This window comes from Geotrypetes seraphini, chromosome 11 (genome assembly GCF_902459505.1).
Source record: "Geotrypetes seraphini chromosome 11, aGeoSer1.1, whole genome shotgun sequence".
Classification (NCBI taxonomy): domain Eukaryota; kingdom Metazoa; phylum Chordata; class Amphibia; order Gymnophiona; family Dermophiidae; genus Geotrypetes; species Geotrypetes seraphini.
In genome coordinates, this window is record NC_047094.1 from 130,543,154 (window position 1) to 130,562,186 (window position 19,033).

Consider the following 19,033-nt stretch of genomic DNA (forward strand, 5'->3'; position numbering starts at 1 on the left):
AATCTCGGTCCTTCTCCAGGATTTTCTTCTGTGAACACAGAACAGAAGTATTTGTTTAGCACATTTGCTTTCTCCTCATCACTCTCCACATATTTATTCCCAGCATCTTTTAGCCTAGCAATTCCATTTTTTATCTTCCTCCTTTCACTAATATATCTGAAAAAATTTCTATCTCCCTTTTTTACATTTTTAGCCATTTGTTCTTCCGCCTGTGCCTTCGCTAAACGTATCTCTCTCTTGGCTTCTTTCAGTTTCACCCTGTAGTCCTTTCTGCTCTCCTCTTCTTGGGTTTTTTTATATTTCATGAACGCCAACTCTTTCGCCTTTATTTTCTCAGCCACTAGGTTGGAGAACCATATCGGCTTCCTTTTTCTCTTGTTTTTATTGATTTTCTTCACATAAAGGTCCGTAGCCATTTTTATCGCTCCTTTCAGCTTAGACCACTGTCTTTCCACTTCTCTTATGTCCTCCCATCCTAACAGCTCTTTCTTCAGGTACTTTCCCATTGCATTAAAGTCCGTACGTGTGAAATCTAGGACTTTAAGTATCGTGCGGCCGCACTCCACTTTAGTCATTATATCAAACCAAACCGTTTGATGATCGCTACTTCCCAGGTGAGCACCCACTCGAACATTAGAGATACTCTCTCCATTTGTGAGGACCAGATCCAATATCGCTTTTTCCCTTGTGGGTTCCGTCACCATTTGTCTGAACATTCCAGTCCGCATCCGGCAGGTTGAAATCTCCCAACAGCAGAACCTCCTCTTTCCTTCCAAACTTTTGGATATCCACAATCAGATCCTTATCAATTTGCTGCGATTGAGTCAGAATAGACTACACCCAAGTAGATAGAAGTTCCATCTTCTCTTTTCAGAGAAATCCATATCTCTTCTTCCTCTCCCCAGGTCCCTTGCATTTCGGTCGCTTGGATATTGATCTTTACATAGAAAGCTACTCCTCCACCTTTATGACCATCTCTGTCCTTCCTAAAAAGATTATATCCCAGTATGTTTGCATCCCGTCTATGTGATTCACTGAACCATGTCTCTGTGATAGCAACAATATCTAGATCAGCCTCTAACATCAGGGCTTGCAGATCATGAACTTTGTTGCTTAGACTGCGAGCATTTGTGGTCATCGCTTTCCAGCTATTTTTCAGCGATAATCTCCTTTTTCGTATGGATTTTTGTGTCGTTTCACTTTCCGTTGCAATACTAAGAAATGAGTTGCTGATATTGCTTATGTTGCTGCCTTTACTACTATCACATCTTTTCTTTTGCCGGGGGTGGTCTCTTTAATTGTCCTTCGTACATACACCACCCCCACCTTCTAGTTTAAATGCCTAGAAAAATATTGTCTAAATTTCTCTGCAAGGTTTCTTTTTCCTGCTGTAGTAATATGTAGCCCATCAGTGCAATATAGCTTCTTGTCCTTCCATGTATTTCCCCATCCTCCTATGTACCTGAAGCCTTCTTGATGACACCAGGCTCTGAGCCATCTATTAAAGTCCTCTGTGTTTTTCACTCTTTGCTCTCCCTTTTCATAAGCAGGCAGTATTTCAGAAAAAGCTAAAGTCTTTATAAAAGGTTTCACGCCCTCACCAAGCTCCCGAAAAGCTTTCTGTGCTGCAAGTGTGGAGTTGTTGGCCAGGTCATTTTTTCCCAGATAGATAACAACATCAGTGTTAAAATCCTTAGTTTCTTCCTTAATTATAGTCAGTATTTCCCTGGAACTCCTGGTAGCTGAGGATCCTGGAAGACATTTCACTATTTTGGTCTCCTCGCCCTGTGTTCCAAGGTTAATGCCTCTGATGATGGAATCCCCCAACAGTAATAGTTTTCTGTTTTTGGCTTTTTTATTTGTACTTAGGGTGCGCTTGTTCTCTTGAGTTACCTTCATTGGTTCTAGTCCCACCTCCCTTCTGTTTTCTTGAGTATCACAGTACACTAGTGGAGCGAAGGAATTCTGTAGAGGTAATATTAGTGAAGGTGGATGTTTCTGTGTTACATGTCGCAGTCTTCCTGAGCCTACTGTGACCCATTTATTCCTGGGCTGTTTTATTCTTTGAGGTAGAGGTGGTAAGTTGGTATGATTTTGTGGAGTGATGGAAGCTGCTTTAATTGTATTCAATTCCTGTTTAAGTTTGCAGAGCTCCTCCTTAATACTGGCAAGTTGAAGACAGATGGGGCAAGCCTTAAGCCTCCAAATAGTATGTCTTGGAATTAAAGCACCACAGTGATTGCATAGAATAAAGGTCAGACTCCCAACCAACAAGGGAGACAGCTACCAGGAAGTAGGACACACAAAGCCGACTGGGACAGAAGACTCACATAAAAGCACAGACAGCTCAGAAGGGGAACAGGATACGATCACCCACGGAAGCCAGAAGATGTGCTTTCCAGTCTTCTGCACCGGCTGCAATATGTATGACTACCTCCCCTTGGGGACTAGGGCATACGTTTGCAGTCGATGCAAGGAGCTGGATAGCCTGAAACAGCAAGTCCGGTTGCTGGAAGGAACTGTGAAAGAACTAGAAGAACTCCTCGCCATGAAAGAAGAAAACCGCAAGCAGGAGAAGTTACTGGTGGAGTCCAGTACCAGCGAAGCGATCGAGGAATTGGAGAGATTCATTGAAGAAGCCCATCAGCAATTTGTGGAGGTCCCAGGGCTAGAGATCAGTACCCAAACAACCAAGGAAGAAGGCCCAAGCGATATGGAAGGAGGCACCAATATAATTGACGGAGAGGTTGAAACAGAGGTCGAGGCTGACCACACACTCAGCAGAAATGAAGAATCATCTAGGGATACACCACAGAAGAAGGACAACAAGTCCTATGCCATTGATACAGACTTACGACCCCTAAGGAACCCCCGAATAAAGAAGATAGGGATCATCGTTGGAGATTCCATCATACGCAATGTGGACAGCCACACCGCAGGAGGAAGAGAGGACCGATTGGTTACCTGCCTGCCTGGTGCAAGAGTGAAGGATATGGCCAGCAGGATCACCAGGATTATAGACAGCGCAGAAGGAGAGGACACTGCTGTGCTTATCCACGTGGAAACAAACGATGTCAGCAGATGGAAGTACAACAGGGAAGAAATGAAGGACCAACTCCGCTCACTCGGATGGAAATTGAAGGTCAGGGAAGTGAAAGTGGCCTTCTCTGAGATCCTCCCGGTACCGAGAGCAGATGAAAAGAGACAAGAAGAACTGCGAGCAATCAACGCCTGGATGAGACGATGATGCGAAGAGGAGGGTTTTGACTTCGTGCGAAACTGGACAGCATTCTGGGGAAAAAGCAGATACTACAGAAAGGACGGCCTACACCTCACCAAGCAAGGAGCGAGAGTCTTGGCTGAAAACATGAAGAAGACCATTGAGAAAGGATTTAAACTAAGGATCAGGGGAGATCCAACAGTCAACAACCGGTTGATGGCCCGGACATCAAGAGACCCCAGAGAAGGAACTACAAGCAACTGCTCAGATAAAAGGGAAGAACATGTTGAAACTGCAAGAGGCAAGAAAGGGGAGCAAATAGATACAAAAAGGGACGTGAAGACTAAAGAGTCCAGAGAGGGAACTACAAGCAACTGCTCGAATAATAAGGAAAAGAATATTGAAACTGCAAGAGGCAAAGAAAGAGCACAAATAGATACGAAAAGGGATGTGAAGACTAAAAAGTCCAGGAAAGTAGTACAAATGTATATACACAAATGCCAGGGAGCTCAAATGTATATACACAAATGCCAGAAGCTTAAGAAACAAAATGGGAGAACTGGAAGCTCTAGCAAGAAGAGAGGGACTGGATATCATTGGAATAACAGAAACATGGTGGAACGAAGAAAATAAATGGGACACAGCATTGCAAGGATACAAACTATACAGAAGAGATAGAACAGGGCAAAAAGGGGGAGGTATTGCCCTGTATGTCCAAGAAGAAATAGAGTCTATCAGAGAAGGGGAGATGGATGGAAAAGATAAACTGGAATCCCTTTGGATAAAGATTCCTGGACAAAACAAAGCAGACACAAAAATTGGCCTCTATTATCGACCCCCCAGGACAGATGGAGGAAACAGACACAGAAATGATAGAGGAAATCAACCATGGTTGTAGAATAGGAAACGTAACGATCATGGGGGACTTCAACTTTCTGGGGATAAACTGGAATCTGGGAACCTCAAACTGCAGCAGGGAAATAAAGTTCCTGGAAATGATAGAGGACTGCTTCCTGGAAAAAATGGTGGGAGAGCCGACGAGAGGGACCGCAACCCTAGACTTGGTCCTAAATGGCATAACTGGAAGGACAACAGATGTAGAAGTCAAGGCCCCGCTGGGGACAAGCAATCACAACACGATTAATTTTAAAATTAGCATCGGGAAGGGGTAACCAACCAAGACCCAAACCACAACCTTTAACTTCAGAAAAGGGAACTATGACTGCATGAGAGCCATGGTTAAAAAACGGCTCAAGAAAAGGACAGCTGAAATTCAAATGGTCGAGCAAGCATGGTCCCTACTAAAAAATACTATCACCGAAGTGCAGAATCTCTACATTCCGCAGATATCCAAAGGAAGGAGAAACAAAAACAAGGGTGAACCAGCTTGGCTATCTAAGGAGGTAAAGGATGCAGTGAGGGATAAGAGGATCTCATTCAAAAAATGGAAAAGTGAAAAAACAACGGAGGCCTGGAACTGTCATAAGGTCGACCAGAAAAAGTGTCACAAGGCGGTAAGAGACGCCAAAAAGGTCTACGAGGAAAAGAGAGCACAAAACACCAAAAACTTCAAGCCCTTTTTTAGATATATAAAAGGAAAAAAACCAGCGAGAGAGGCAGTAGGCCCTCTCGACGACCAAGGAAGAAAAGGGTGTATCAAGGAAGACAAACAGATTGCAGATAGGCTAAATTCATTCTTCGCCTCTGTCTTTACGAATGAGGATACTGCAACAATGCCCGAAGCAGGAAGGGTATTCAAAGGAGAAATTGAGGAAAGCCTCATCATCGTGAATGTGGATTTAGACAAAATATACTATCAGATTGACAAACTAAAAAGTGACAAATCCCCTGGACCGGATGGAATTCACCCGAGAGTGCTTAAGGAGCTTAAGTTTGAAATTGGAGAACTAGTAAAAACCCTAGCTAACATGTCAATTAGAACCGGTCAAATACCAGATGATTGGAAGATAGCAAACGACATCCCAATCTTCAAAAAAGGCTCAAGGGGAGAACTGGGCAACTAAAGACCTGTGAGTCTTATGTCGGTTCCGGGGAAGATGTTTGAAGCACTAATCAAGGATAGCATAGTGCAACACCTGGAAAATCATGACCTGATGAGAGCCAGTCAACATGGCTTCAGGAAGGGGAAGTCATGTTTGACAAACTTACTTCAATTTTTTGAAAAGGTGAACAGACACAAAGATAGCGGTGACCCAGTGGATATAATATACTTGGACTTCCAGAAAGCATTCGACAAGGTTCCACACGCAACGCTTCTGAGGAAACTACAAAGCCATGGAATAGATGGGGACATACTAAGATGGATAGGCAAATGGCTGGAGAACAGATTACAGAGGGTGGGCATAATTGGGAAATTCTCGGACTGGGAGAAGGTGACAAGCGGTGTGCCCCAGGGCTCGGTTCTTGGGCCCATCTTATTCAATATCTTCATAAATGACCTGGAAGAAGAAACAACAAGCAATATTATCAAGTTTGCAGATGACACAAAATTAGGTCGGGCAGTTGGGTCACAAAAGGACAGCGAAGAACTGCAGAATGATATGAAACAGCTGGAGAAATGGGCAGAAAAGTGGCAGATGAAGTTCAATATAGGAAAATGCAAAGTCATGCACCTGGGCAGGAAAAACAAGGAATATGACTATAAAATGTTAGGTGAATCTTTGGACAAGAGTGAACAAGAAAGGGACCTGGGGGTACTGATACACAGGACCCTGAAGCCGTCGGCTCAATGCGCAGCAGCGGCAAAGAAAGCGAACAGGATGTTGGGCATGATAAAAAAGGGGATCACGAGTAGATCGGCGGACGTCATAATGCCGCTTTACAGAGCAATGGTCAGACCACACTTGGAATACTGCGTCCAACACTGGTCTCCCTACCTAAAGAAGGATATAACCCTGCTGGAGAGGGTGCAGAGGTGAGCCACGAAGCTAGTAAAAGGTATGGAGAATCTGAGCTACAAGGAACGGCTCGGAAAACTGGGATTGTTCACCCTCGAAAAGAAAAGACTGCGAGGGAATATGACAGAGACTTTTAAAATACTAAAAGGATTCGACAAAATAGAGCAAGAAGCATCATTATTCACGTTGTCAAATATGACTTGGACAAGAGGACATGGACTGAAACTGAGGAGCGACAAGCCCAGGACAAATGTCAGGAAGTTCTGTTTCACACAGCGAGTGGTGGACGCTTGGAATGCACTCCCAGAGGAGGTTGTGGCGGAGACCACCATTCGGGGATTCAAGGGCAAGTTGGATGCACACCTTCTTGAGAATCACATTGAGGGATACGGGTAAACAAGGTATTCATCAGGGAACATCTAGCTTAGCCTCCGCGTGCGTGGGTCGCCGGTCTAGATGGACCTATGGTCTGATCCGGTGTAGGCATTTCTTATGTTCTTGTGTTCTTATGACAATGATGGAATGAACAGAAGCAACAAAAGAGTTGACCCTGATTCCTCCACAAAAGGAAATACAACCGAAACAAAAAACTTGTGGAGAGTCAATGCCCAAGATGAAGGCTTTATTGGAACAAAAAAAATCCACATAAAAATGTCTAGGGCCTGAACCTCTGGAAATATATGGACCCAACACGGTCCGTGTTTCGACGCTATTGTCTTCCTCAGGGGTCCTATGGATAAAAATATATAGGTATGAAATGATTTATGATGTGTTCTGTGCTATGCGAAAGTGATTCCAAGTGGAAAGAAATATTTTAAAGATATAAGTGATGTGGAGAAGATTTTGACAGATGTCCAATAAAGCCTTCATCTTGAGCATTGACTTTCCACAAGTTTCTTGTTTCAGGAATGAACAGACGAGCAGAAATTTAGATCCAGTTCAACATTCTGATTAGAAAGCATGGTTTGACTTACTGGAGTATTCTGGAGCGCTCCACTTGAACTAGGTGGGACTGTACCTATGTAGAGATAAAGAAAGGACATTAAAATCAACAGCAAAGTGCAACTGTTACATTGGTTTATTGGAGTATTATAATTGTTGAGATTTTGCTTGAGGGGGAAACATTTGAATAGATTATAGTTGCGATTTTATCTTTACCGTTACTGAGGAGTATAGGTGCAGAGCCACGGGTGGTCCTGAGTGGGCAGAGGTCAACCTACTTTGGGCAGGGATTAGGGTTACCAGACATCTGGATTTTCCCGGGCATGTCCTTTTCGAGGACGTGTCCGGACGGCTTTTCAAAACCCAGCACTTTGTCCGGATTTTGAAAAGCTTCCTGTCAAAATTGCATTGGGAAGGGGGCATCTGCGCATGGGTGGATGCCGTATGGGGGCGGGGCTGGAGGCAGAATGGGGCAAAACTGGGTGGGCCCAGGGTCGTGGCCATGGATATGGATTTTCCTGTGGGAAAATCTGGTAACCCTAGCAGGGACGAGTAGAAATACCAGGTGTCTGGATTTACCCAGACATGTCTTCTTTTTCAGAGGACCGTCCAGGTATCCGGATGAATTTTCAAAATCCGCCAGTTTGTCCAGGTTTTGGAAGGCCCCTGGCTCTGCCAGAGCTCGGGGCTGTGTCTGGAGGGCCTCCGAGCATGTACCGATAATGGCACCCCCCACGCTTGGCTCATTGATCACACATGCTCAGTTGGCGTGTGAGAGCTAAGCGTGTGCAAGGTGCTGGCCTTAGCGGCTAGGCATGTGGCCATGATGGGCACAACATTTAGACCAGGGATCTCAAAGTCCCTCCTTGAGGGCTGCAATCCAGTCAGGTTTACAGGATTTCCCTCATGAATATGCATGAGATCTATTAGCATACCATGAAAGCAGTGCATGCAACCGCTCTGACTCTTACCCCTCCTTCCACTGTCCATCTAGCCCATAGCCTAGCAAATCACCCAGCTCTCTCTCCTGTCGCTTATCCAGTTTAGATAGTATAGCTCACCCTCCGCTAAGGATCGGGCTCCATGCCAACCCTCTTCCTCTCCTGATACATATTGCCTAGCACTCCCCCCGACAAAGCTCTTCCCACCAAAAAAAAAATAAAAAAATAAAAAACACCATGAAGCCGCCTTTTTGGCTCCTTCTCCTCCTGCTCTGCTCTTCTCCCTACACCACCCCCTGCCTGAAACCTCCTTCCCCTAACCTTCCCGACCCCTCAACTGACTTCAACTTCTGTCCTGGCCTCAGAATCCCCACGTTACTTCGCTCCAGAAACCATCCCTCCAAAAAAAATCCTCGAAGAGTTAACCATACATCCTTAAAACCCGTTCCCCCCGCCAACCTCCCCAACCTTGCCTCTGACTCGCTCACCCCAGTTCCAACACTCTATTGCAATGCCAGATCCGCTTGCAATAAGACTCAAATCCTGAAGGACCTTCTTGAGGATTCTGACCCGGGATTCCTATGTATCACGGAATCCTGGATCACGGAAGATGACACATTTACACAAAATGAACTCTGCTCCCACGGCTACCAAGGTCTGTTTTCTCCCAGAACTAACCGAATAGGAGGCGGTCTGGCACTAATTTACAAATCTTTCTTCGATGTCCAGCTCATCGAAAAGAGCTGCCACACCTCTCTAGAATACATGTTGGCCTCGGTCAACGACGAACTCCAATCTCACCCACTGGGTATCCTACTTCTTTATCGCCCACCTACCCCTTGGAACAAATCCTCTGATCTCGTTCTCGAAACCATATCAAACGCCTTCCTCAAATTTCAAAGGCTCTTGATCATCGGGGACATCAATCTTCACCTTGACGACAATATCAACAAGGATACGATCGAACTGAAAAGCTTCCTCACCTCTCTCGGTTTTTCACCCCCTTCATCATCCCCATCCCATGAAAAGGGTCACACTCTAGACCTTATTACTTTCCTTGATCTTACCGCCTACAAAACCTCAGCCGGTGACACCCGCTGGGAACAGGTCCCCTGGTCTGACCACTTCCTTGGGACCTTCTCCATCCCCATTTTCATGTCACATCTCGGGGCCCCTCCTCTCTCCTCTAATTCCATCACCTTTCGCAAAAAAAATTTCAAGCGACCTGTTCTGGATAAAATTTCTCAAACAACTCTCTTCCGCTCCTAAGCCTGCAGACCCTGAATCCAACTGGCAAAACTGGACCACTCTCTCCGAATCCACCTACCACTCCCTCGCCCCCCTTTCCACCAAATCCATCTCTTATCCTCGAAAAGCCCCCTGGTACCTCCCTTACCATAGAGAACTAAAGCAGAAATGTCGAGCCCTGGAGCGCAAATGGAAAAAATCCAACTCCCCTACAGATAAACAATCCTGGAGAGCCAACATTAAGCACTATAATTCTGCATTAAAAAAAAGCAAGAAAGAACTTCTATGGCGAGAAAATCTCCAGATCCAATAACCAGAGTAGTATACTTTTCAAAATCTGGCGCTCTCTAACCTCCAAAAAAGACTCCACCTCTTTCCCCTCCTCTCCCTCAGCCGATATTCTAGCAAATTTATTCAATGATAAGGTCACTACCTTACGATGCTCCTTCCCACCTGCAGTCTCCTACAACTCCCTGGTGCTCACTGACCCCAACCCTACTCTACCGGCCTCCAGCGCTATCCCAGCCGATAGACTCTGGGCTACCTTCGACCAAGTATCCGATTCCACCATCCTCAAACTCTGTCTCAAAATGAAATCCTGCAATTGTTCTTTAGACCCTTTCCCCTCCTACCTCTACGAGGAAATACCCACTCAAGCCATCTCTTCCATTACCAAACTCCTAAACTTCGCTCTACATTCGGGCCTTTTCTCCCCAGAAATGGGCCATATTGCCTTAACCCCTCTATTGAAAAAACCCGACCTCGACCTTTCCACTCCATCCAGCTATCGCCCAATAGCAAATATCCCTCTCCTAACCAAGATGCTTGAGTCCATCATATCGACTCAACTCTCATCCTATCTAGAGAAATTCTCCATCCTCTTACCCTACCAATACGGCTTTCGCCCCAATTTCAGCACCGAATCCCTACTTACCTCCCTAATCTCCAAGGTCCAACAACTTCACTCCCGCAACAAGTTCGCCGTCCTCTTGCAATTTGACCTCTCTGCCGCTTTCGACGTTGTTCATCACGACATTCTACTTTACCAACTTTCCAAGATTGGCATCACCTCCACTGTCCTTGAATGGTTCTCAAAATTCCTTCGTTCCCGTTCCTACATTGTCAACATGAATGGCACCTCATCCTCCCCCTGGACACCAATCTGTGGAGTCCCACAAGGTTCACCTCTATCTCCTATCCTCTTCAATATTTATATGTCCTCCCTAAAACTCCTCCATCTGTCCCCCCTTGAAACAATTTACACCTATGCTGATGACATCCTTGTCCTCGAGACCGACTCGAACCTCACTGATCTCTCATTGAACATATCTTCTTGTATCTCAAACTTCCAATCTTGGGCCCACATCGTCCAAATGAAATTGAATGAATCCAAGACAAAACTACTTTGGCTTGGCCCAAAATTAGCTCAGCTACCCCCCTCAATCCCACTGTCTTCCGGCTCCTCTCTGCAGCTCGAATTCTCCAGCAAGGTCCTGGGCGTCATCATTGATTCTACACCGTCCTTCAACGACCACCTCAACTCCCTGGTAAAAAAATGCTATTTCAGCCTTCACATGCTGAGGTCAGTAAGATCCTGTTTCCATCAAAAACATTTCGCCGTTCTCATCCAATCCATCATCCTCTCCAGACTGGACTATTGCAATTCCATCTTCATATACTTAACGAAGAAAAACCTCCACAGACTCCAACGGATCCAAAATGCCGCGGCCAAGCTTATCTTTGCTAAAAGTAAATTCGATCACGTCTCACCACTCCTTTCCAAGCTTCACTGGCTTCCGATAACTTCCAGAGTCCACTTCAAATGCATCAGCCTAACTTTCAAGATCCTCCACGGCATCCTTCCTCCATTAATTCCACTTTCCTGGAATTCCTCGAATCTTAGTACCACCAGACCTACCCAAAAATTGAAACTATCCTTCCCCTCACTAAAAGACATTTCCCACCCAGGAAAACTGGGGTCTTCCCTCCTCTTCAGATTCACCGAGCTCTGGAATAACTTCACCTCCCCCCTTCGGAACCTGAGTGCTCTCCAACCCTTCCGCAAACATCTGAAAACCTGGCTTTTCTCTAAAATCTAACTCTCCCTCCTCTCTGACATTCTAGCTCTCTAACATTCTTCTTCCCTCCGATCTTCATCTAACCCTTTCCCTGGAGTTCCTTTCTCATTACAATCCCTGTAAACCGTGCCGAGCTCCACGACCATGGAGATGGTGCGGTATAAAAACCTAAAGTTTAGTTTAGTTTAGTTTAGTTTAGATCTCATGCATATTCATTGGGGGAAATCCTGAAAACCCGACTGGATTGCAGCCCTCAAGGAGGGACTTTGAGACCCCTGTGATAAACTCTCAGGTTAAAGGAGCTAGGTCAGGAGTGGGCAACTCCGGTCCTTGAGGACCAGAATCCAGTCGGGTTTTCAGGATTTCCCCAATGAATATGCATTGAAAGCAGTGCAAGCACATAGATCTCATGCATATTCATTGGGGAAATCCTGAAAACCCACTGGATTGCTACCCTCAAGGAGGGACTTTGAGATCCCTGGTTTAGACCGATGAGGTCTTCAGCTGGCAGGATTTAGCCTCTCCTGCCCTGTTAAATCACTTTTGAAATATTAACCCAGATATTTTTTGAAATATCCTCCCTTTTGTCCTTTCCCTATATGTTCTCTTTCTTACTTGATAAATTGTAGTTCTATCCTTCCTCCCTTTTTTGTTCCTGTTTGTCTTGGTATTGGTTTTAAATGTTTTGAATTCTGATTATTGTTTTAAAGGATGTATAGTTACCCCATATATAAGAACATAAGAACATAAGCAGTGCCTCCGCCGGGTCAGACCATAGGTCCATCACGCCCAGCAGTCCGCTCCCGCGGCGGCCCAAACAGGTCATGACCTGTCTAAATCACCAGAAGGGGCCCCCATGCCACCTTGGTTTCCTGATGAGTCCTATCTTCCCATCGAAGTCCTAGCCCTCCGGTCTTGCACATGCACGACCTGGTTGGGTTTCTATACTTTCTCAGTATCCCACGATCCCTTTATCCCCCAGGAATCTGTCCAGTCTCTGTTTGAATCCCTGTACCGTACTCTGCCCGATCACTTCCTCCGGTAGCGCATTCCAAGTGTCCACGACCCTTTGGGTGAAGAAAAACTTCCTTGCATTTGTTTTGAACCTATCTCCCTTCAGTTTCTCCGAATGCCCCCTCGTACCTGTTGTCCCCTTCAGCCTGAAGAATCTGTCCCTATCCACCCTCTCTATGCCCCTCATGATCTTGAAGGTCTCTATCATATCACCCCTGAGCCTCCTTTTTTCCAGAGAGAAGAGCCCCAGCCTGCCCAACCTCTCGGCGTATGGGCAGTGTTCCAGCCCTCTTACCAGTTTCGTTGCTCTCCTTTGGACTCTCTCAAGTACCGCCATGTCTTTCTTGAGGTACGGCGACCAATATTGAACGCAGTATTCCAGATGAGGACGCACCATCGATCGATACAATGGCATGATGACTTCCCGCGTCCTGGTTGTTATGCCCCTCTTTATGATGCCCAGCATCCTGTTGACTTTTTTCGAGGCCGCTGCGCACTGTGCAGATGGCTTCAGTGATGCATCCACCAGCACACCCAAGTCTCTCTCAAGACTGCTTTCTCCCAACAATGCCCCCCCCATTTTGTAGTTGAACAACGGGTTCTTTTTCCCTATATGCATGACCTTACATTTTTTCACGTTAAAGCGCATTTGCCATTTGTTTGCCCAGTCTTCCAGCTTGTCTAGGTCCCTTTGCAGGTCCTCACACTCCTCCCTGGAGCTAACTCTGCCGCACAGTTTGGTATCGTCTGCAAATTTTATAACCTCGCACTTTGCCTCCTTTTCCAGGTCATTGATAAATATGTTGAAGAGTAACGGCCCCAGCACCGATCCCTGTGGCACACCGCTCGTGACTCCCCGCCAGTCAGAAAATTGGCCCTTTACTCCGACCCTCTGCAGTCTACCCGACAACCAGTGCTCGATCCATCTGTGCACATCCCCTCCCACCCCGTGGTTCCACAGCTTCCTAAGCAGCCTTTCATGTGGAACCTTGTCGAAAGCCTTTTGGAAATCGAGGTAAATGATGTCGACGGGTTCCCCATTGTCCACCCGACTGCTTATTCCCTCAAAGAAGTACAGAAGGTTCGTTAAGCACGACCTTCCCTTACAGAATCCGTGCTGGCTTTTTCTCAGTAGGCCATTTCTCTCAATGTGCTCGCAAATGCTGTCCTTGATCATAGCTTCCACCATCTTCCCTATAATTGAAGTCAGGCTCACCGGCCTGTAGTTCCCGGGGTCACCCCTCGATCCCTTTTTGAAGATAGGTGTGACATTCGCCAATCTCCAGTCCTCTGGTACCTCTCCAGTTCTTAAGGATAGGTTGCAAACATGCTGGATTGTGCCCGCTATTTCTTGTCTTAGTTCCTTCAGAACCCTTGGGTGGATCCCGTCCGGACCCGGTGATTTGCCGCATTTTAACCTGTCTATCTGTTTGAGGACATCCTCCTTACTTACCTCTATGTGCTCCAATTTTTCAGCCTGTTCCCCACTCATGAACTCCTCTGAGTCCGGTATATTAGATATATCTTCTCTCGTGAAAACCGACGAGAAGAACGTGTTCAACCTCTCAGCTATCTCTTTATCCTCCTTAATGTATAATATATGTTTTTAACATACTGTTCACCGCCTAGAAGGCTGATTGGAAGGTTGATAAAATTTCTGAATAAACTTGAAACTTGAAATATTCACCCGCAACTTAAAATTGCTTCAAGATTCCATTCTATGTTAACAATAGTTTCAAGCAAGATTTGTTTGATATGGATGTGTGTGTGGGGGGGGGGGAGGGGGAAGAGGGTCATAATTTTCAAAACCATCATGATGGCATTTTCTCTACCTCTGGGCCTGTAAGGTCATTTTCAAAGGCAAACTCCCTCTGAGGTTAATTTTGGAAAATTTCTGCCAGCACACCTACTTCAAGTACAGCCTACTTGCGAACTTTTCTCATGCATTAAAGCAGGGCCAAGTACAAGGGATTTGCACGCAATAGCCTACACGTGGTTTATTTTAATCCTTTAAACTTTTTCGTGTATGCACAATTGATGGTATGAAAAATAAACCTCTGAATTAATGTGTGCATTAAATATCACAAACCAAAAACTGCCCAAAAATTTAGAAAAATTTCAGAAAAATCCAAATTCAACCCGACAGTAGTTTTGGTCAAGCAGAGCCCTACTAAGTTTATGCCTGGAAGTACTCACGGGGACGCAAACAATAAAATCCTGTATTATTAGGATATTGACCTTTACAGATTTGTATAGAAGGTTCTGTAAATGTAATATAGGAAAACTGTAAATTGCTGGCAGAAATAGATCCAAAAATTGGGGGTATAGGCAGTGAATACAAGGTCTGTTCAAATAGTTCCAGCTCAGTTTGAATTGTGTGCCAACTGGAAGTTCATTTGAGACACACTAGGTGGCGCTGAGGAGCTTGGAACCTCTTTTTCCCTCCCCCCTCCCCCCCAGGTTTATTGATATTTGTTTTCTTCTCCGAACTACAGCAGTTTTTGAGAAAGCGTGTTTTCGTGATTGGCTATTTTTCATTATGTGCGACCTGAACGAGCAGTGCAACAGTGTGAAGTTCTATTTTAAATTGGGTAAGACCGCTGCAGAAACTTATAAAATGTTAAAAGTGGCTTATGGGGAGCGTGTCATGAGTCATGGAAGGCATAGGCAACGGAACACTGTGTGGTGTACAGGGGCCCGGGAGCTCCAGCCTAGCCACACGGAATCCTACGGTGCAGCCTCTGCCCAGCTCCTGACTCCCCACCTACCTCCTCCCGGCGCTGTACTTTTAAATCTTCAGGCAACCTCTGCGCAGCGTCAGCGAGCAGGCCTGACCCTGGGAGTAGAATTAAGTGCTCTGAGGCAGGCTTGCTCGCTGACGCTGCATGGCAGCTGCCGGAAGATTTAAAATTATAACACCAGGAAGTGGGTGGGAGGGTGGACACCGATCGAGAGACCGCCAATCTTTGGGGAGGCCATGGCCCTTGTATCCTCCCCCGTTCCGACGCCTATGATGGAAGATGTTTTGAATGTGTCAAAATTCACATATTTTGTGCAAAAACGCAATGATAATTCTTGCCCAGCCACCTTACTCTCCTGATATGAAGGAAAGCAATTCGACACCATTGAAGACATAAAGCAAAATTTGACGCAGCAGCTTTTGACAATTCCTGAAGATGCGTTGAAGGACTGTTTCCAGAAGTGGAAACAACGTTGGGAAAAGTGTATACCTAGGGAAACAGAGTGCTTTGAAGGGAACCCAATGGGATTAGTTGTACGATTGTTTAAGAAATTTTTATAAAATCGGTCCTGGAACCTTTTGAACAGACCTGTTTGGCAGTGCTCAGAAGCTATCCGAGGATGCCATATCTGCATAGCTAACCAGACATTCCCCCTCTTTTACTAAACTGTGATAGCGGTTATTAGCGCAGGGAGCTGCGCTGAATGCTCCGTGCTGCTCCCGACACTCATAGGAACTCTATGAGCATTGGGAGCAGCATGGCTTCCTGCACAAATAACAGCATTCGCGGTTTAGTAAAAAGGAGGAGGATGGTTAAGTCTGCATTTTATCGGCAGTGCCAGGATAATTCCTGGCTTCGCCCCTAGTACTAGCTGGAGAATGCCATAGCAGTCAGAGCAGATATACTTTGAACATCCACCTGAGGAACTTCGTTACCTTCTCTTTCCTAGCATTTTCTAGAATTGTAAAATTATATTTTCTTAAGCATTACGTTTCATCACATTCAAACAACAGTAGATTGTATAGGAGACAAGAAGAGTCCTCATGGATCGCCTCCATATTCTATAGCATTCTAAAACAGACTAATAATGATCCATTTGATCTTGCGTAAACATTGTTTCATTCTTAGGATTTAAAACAGATGATCTGGAAAGGAAAGTTTGTTATCCACACTTTCTTTGCCTTTTATTATTTTTACAACAATTATATGTTAACAATTCAGTTTTAAATTAATGATCAATACTACCTGAACTTTGCTTGGGCATTATTCTTATTAGCCACTGGAGGGCAGTATGATACCATGTGTACGGTAGAATCTCAGCAAACCAGCATTCAATTAACTAGCACTCTGGACCAACTGGCAAAAAAATTGCCAGCCCCCCCCCCCCCAAAAAAAAAAAAAAATGTCTCCTGCTCTCCTCAGACAACCTCCCTTACTCCCTCCCTCCAGCCCTGAAGCAGCAGGCAGCCACAAATCTCCCTCCCTCCCTGCAGCCCCTAAAGCAGCTGCAGCAGCCATCCTGACAACCTGCAATCCCTCCCTCCAGGACCGAGGCAGCAGCAGCAACCAATCCTGACAACCCCCTCCCTTCCTTAGCCCCAAAGCACCAGCAGCAGCCGGTCCTGGCAACCCCACCTTTTCCCCCTCCCTTACCGAAGCAGTAGCGGCAGCCAGTGAACAGAAGAAGAGTCATAAATAGGCTGCTTCCAGCCAGCCCCAGCAGGGCCTTTCTTCTGCCACATTACTTCCAACGTGGCAGAAGAAAGGCCCTGCCACAGCTGGCCGGAAACAGCCTGTTTACCGGCTACCACTATGGCTTCGGTAAGGGAGGGAGGGTATGGGGATGTCAGGTTCGGCTGATGCTCCTTCTTTAGGTCTGAGGGAAGGAGAGAGGTTGGTAGGATTGTCTGTTGCTGCTGCCTTGGGCCCGGAGGGAGGGAGGAGTGTTGTCAGGAATGGCTGCCTGCTGCTACAGTCTTTTTTTTTTTTTTTTACAGTAACTCTCAATCAACCAGAAAAACAGTTATCCATCATCTACCAATTAGAGAATGACACGGTGACAAAATTCATCACCGTTCCCGTCCCCCCGGATAACCGCGGGAAACCATCTTCATGTCATTCTTTAAGGAAAGAGAGAAGAATCAGAGTATGAATGGCCACAACCACTGACCCACAAGCTTTGCTTTGAAGAATGCTGCTGTAGAAGGACTGAGGTTGAAACAGACACTACAGAATGACAGTCTCTGGTATCCAGAGCAGATATTGTGATGTCATAATGCCTCATTCCAAAAGTGCCTAAGAACCAGTCACTTCAGTGATGTCACAATGGCTTCATTATCTTTGGCTCACATAAGAATCAGAGTATGAATGGCCACAACCACTGACCCTCAAGCTTTGCTTTGAAGAATGCTGGTGTAGAAGGACTGAGGCTGAAATAGACACTAAAAAATGAATTGGGATTATTTCCCGCGGTTATCCGTGGGGACGGGAACGGTGATGAATTTTGTCACCGTGTCATTCTCTACTATCAATCTCCATGATGCCGATTAGCTGAGAGTCTACTGTATTCACATTTTTAAGAAAGACCAGTATGAATTACTACTTAGATCATAAGTTCGTCCTAAAGCAGCATACATCAGAATGATAAATCAGAGAAGTTAAAAGAATAGTCTGTCTGAAAATAAACAAGAAAACATCTCATACCGCTCATATCCTTCAGCATGCCATTCAGGAGAGTAAGCATCATGTCAGGCACTGGACACATCTGCAAAAATATAGAATGGAGAATATAGCATGTGGTAGAATGTTTCATTAATGAGAAGATAGAATGTAGAATGTTCTAGTAACTCAATTCCCTGCATCCGTAGCCCTGAGTAATTAATAATAATAATAACTTTATTTTTATATACCGCAATACTACAAACAGTTCAAAGCGGTTTACAGAGGAAGAGACTGTATACAGACAGCAATATTACAGAAAACTTTTAAAATTACTGTAGCATGTTAAGGTTAGTCAAATTTATCTGGAAGAGCAGGGCTGCCCAAGCCCAGTCCTCGAGATCTGCTGGCAGCCAGGTTTTCAGGATATCCACAATGAATATGGATGAGAGAGAGATTTGCATACCAAGAAGGCAGAGCAGGCAAATCTCTCTCATGCTTATTCATTGTGGATATCCTGAAAACCTGGCCTGCCAGTGGATCTCGAGGACCGGATTTTGGAAATACTTCAAGGTTGAAGTGGGGTCAGAGAAATTTGTCAACGAGATAATTTTTAATTGACTTCCTAAAGGTTTGATAAGAAAGTGCGTTTGAGATGAAGTTGGTGAAACATTTGTTCCATTTGCCTGCTTGGAATGATAATGTTCTGTCAAGTAATCTCTTGTAGATACAGTCCTTCAAGGATGGGAAAGCGAACAAGTAGGCACTGTGTGTACAAGTTGTGCCTGGAAATTCGAAATGATGAGATAGATAGATAGATTGGGGAGGAACCTGTTATGGTTTTGAAGCAAAGGCAAGCAAACTTGAAGATGACCCATGCTTCCACAGGCAAACATTCACAGTGGAATACATTTGGACAATACAAAGACTATACCGTAGTTTAAGTACAAGGTCTATACAGCAATTTAAGAAGCGGTTCAGAATGGAGAAGAGAGGGTGGAGGGGAGGGGGGTTTAAGGGGGGGCGAGGCGTAGATTGTGGTTGAATTTTAGTTGAAAAGAAGGGTCTTTACCGCTTTCCGGAAGGTCATCAATGAGTTCTGTAATCTGATTTGCGGGGGGAGTTGGTTCCAGAGTTGGGGGGATGAAGTGGCTGTAGGAGCGTTTGCGGGAGGGACCTTCCTGGGGGGGATGCATAGACGTTTCTCCATTTCCGAGTGGAGGGGGCGGATGGGGGTGTACAGGATTATTGAGGTAAATATCCACATAATCCA

General features: G+C 45.3%; 1 protein-coding gene across 1 annotated transcript in view; it reads right to left on the reverse strand.

Annotated features, from left to right (window-relative positions):
- The window catches only part of LOC117345642 (BPI fold-containing family B member 4-like), a 31,252-nt gene that overhangs the window by 6,081 nt on the left and 6,138 nt on the right, over window positions 1-19,033 (reverse strand). The window contains exons 3-4 of the mRNA XM_033914577.1: window positions 17,806-17,866; window positions 7,113-7,156 (exon numbers count right to left, since the gene is read on the reverse strand). Coding sequence (XP_033770468.1) covers window positions 7,113-7,156; window positions 17,806-17,866 — 105 coding nt within the window. The remainder of the gene's footprint in view (window positions 1-7,112; window positions 7,157-17,805; window positions 17,867-19,033) is intronic.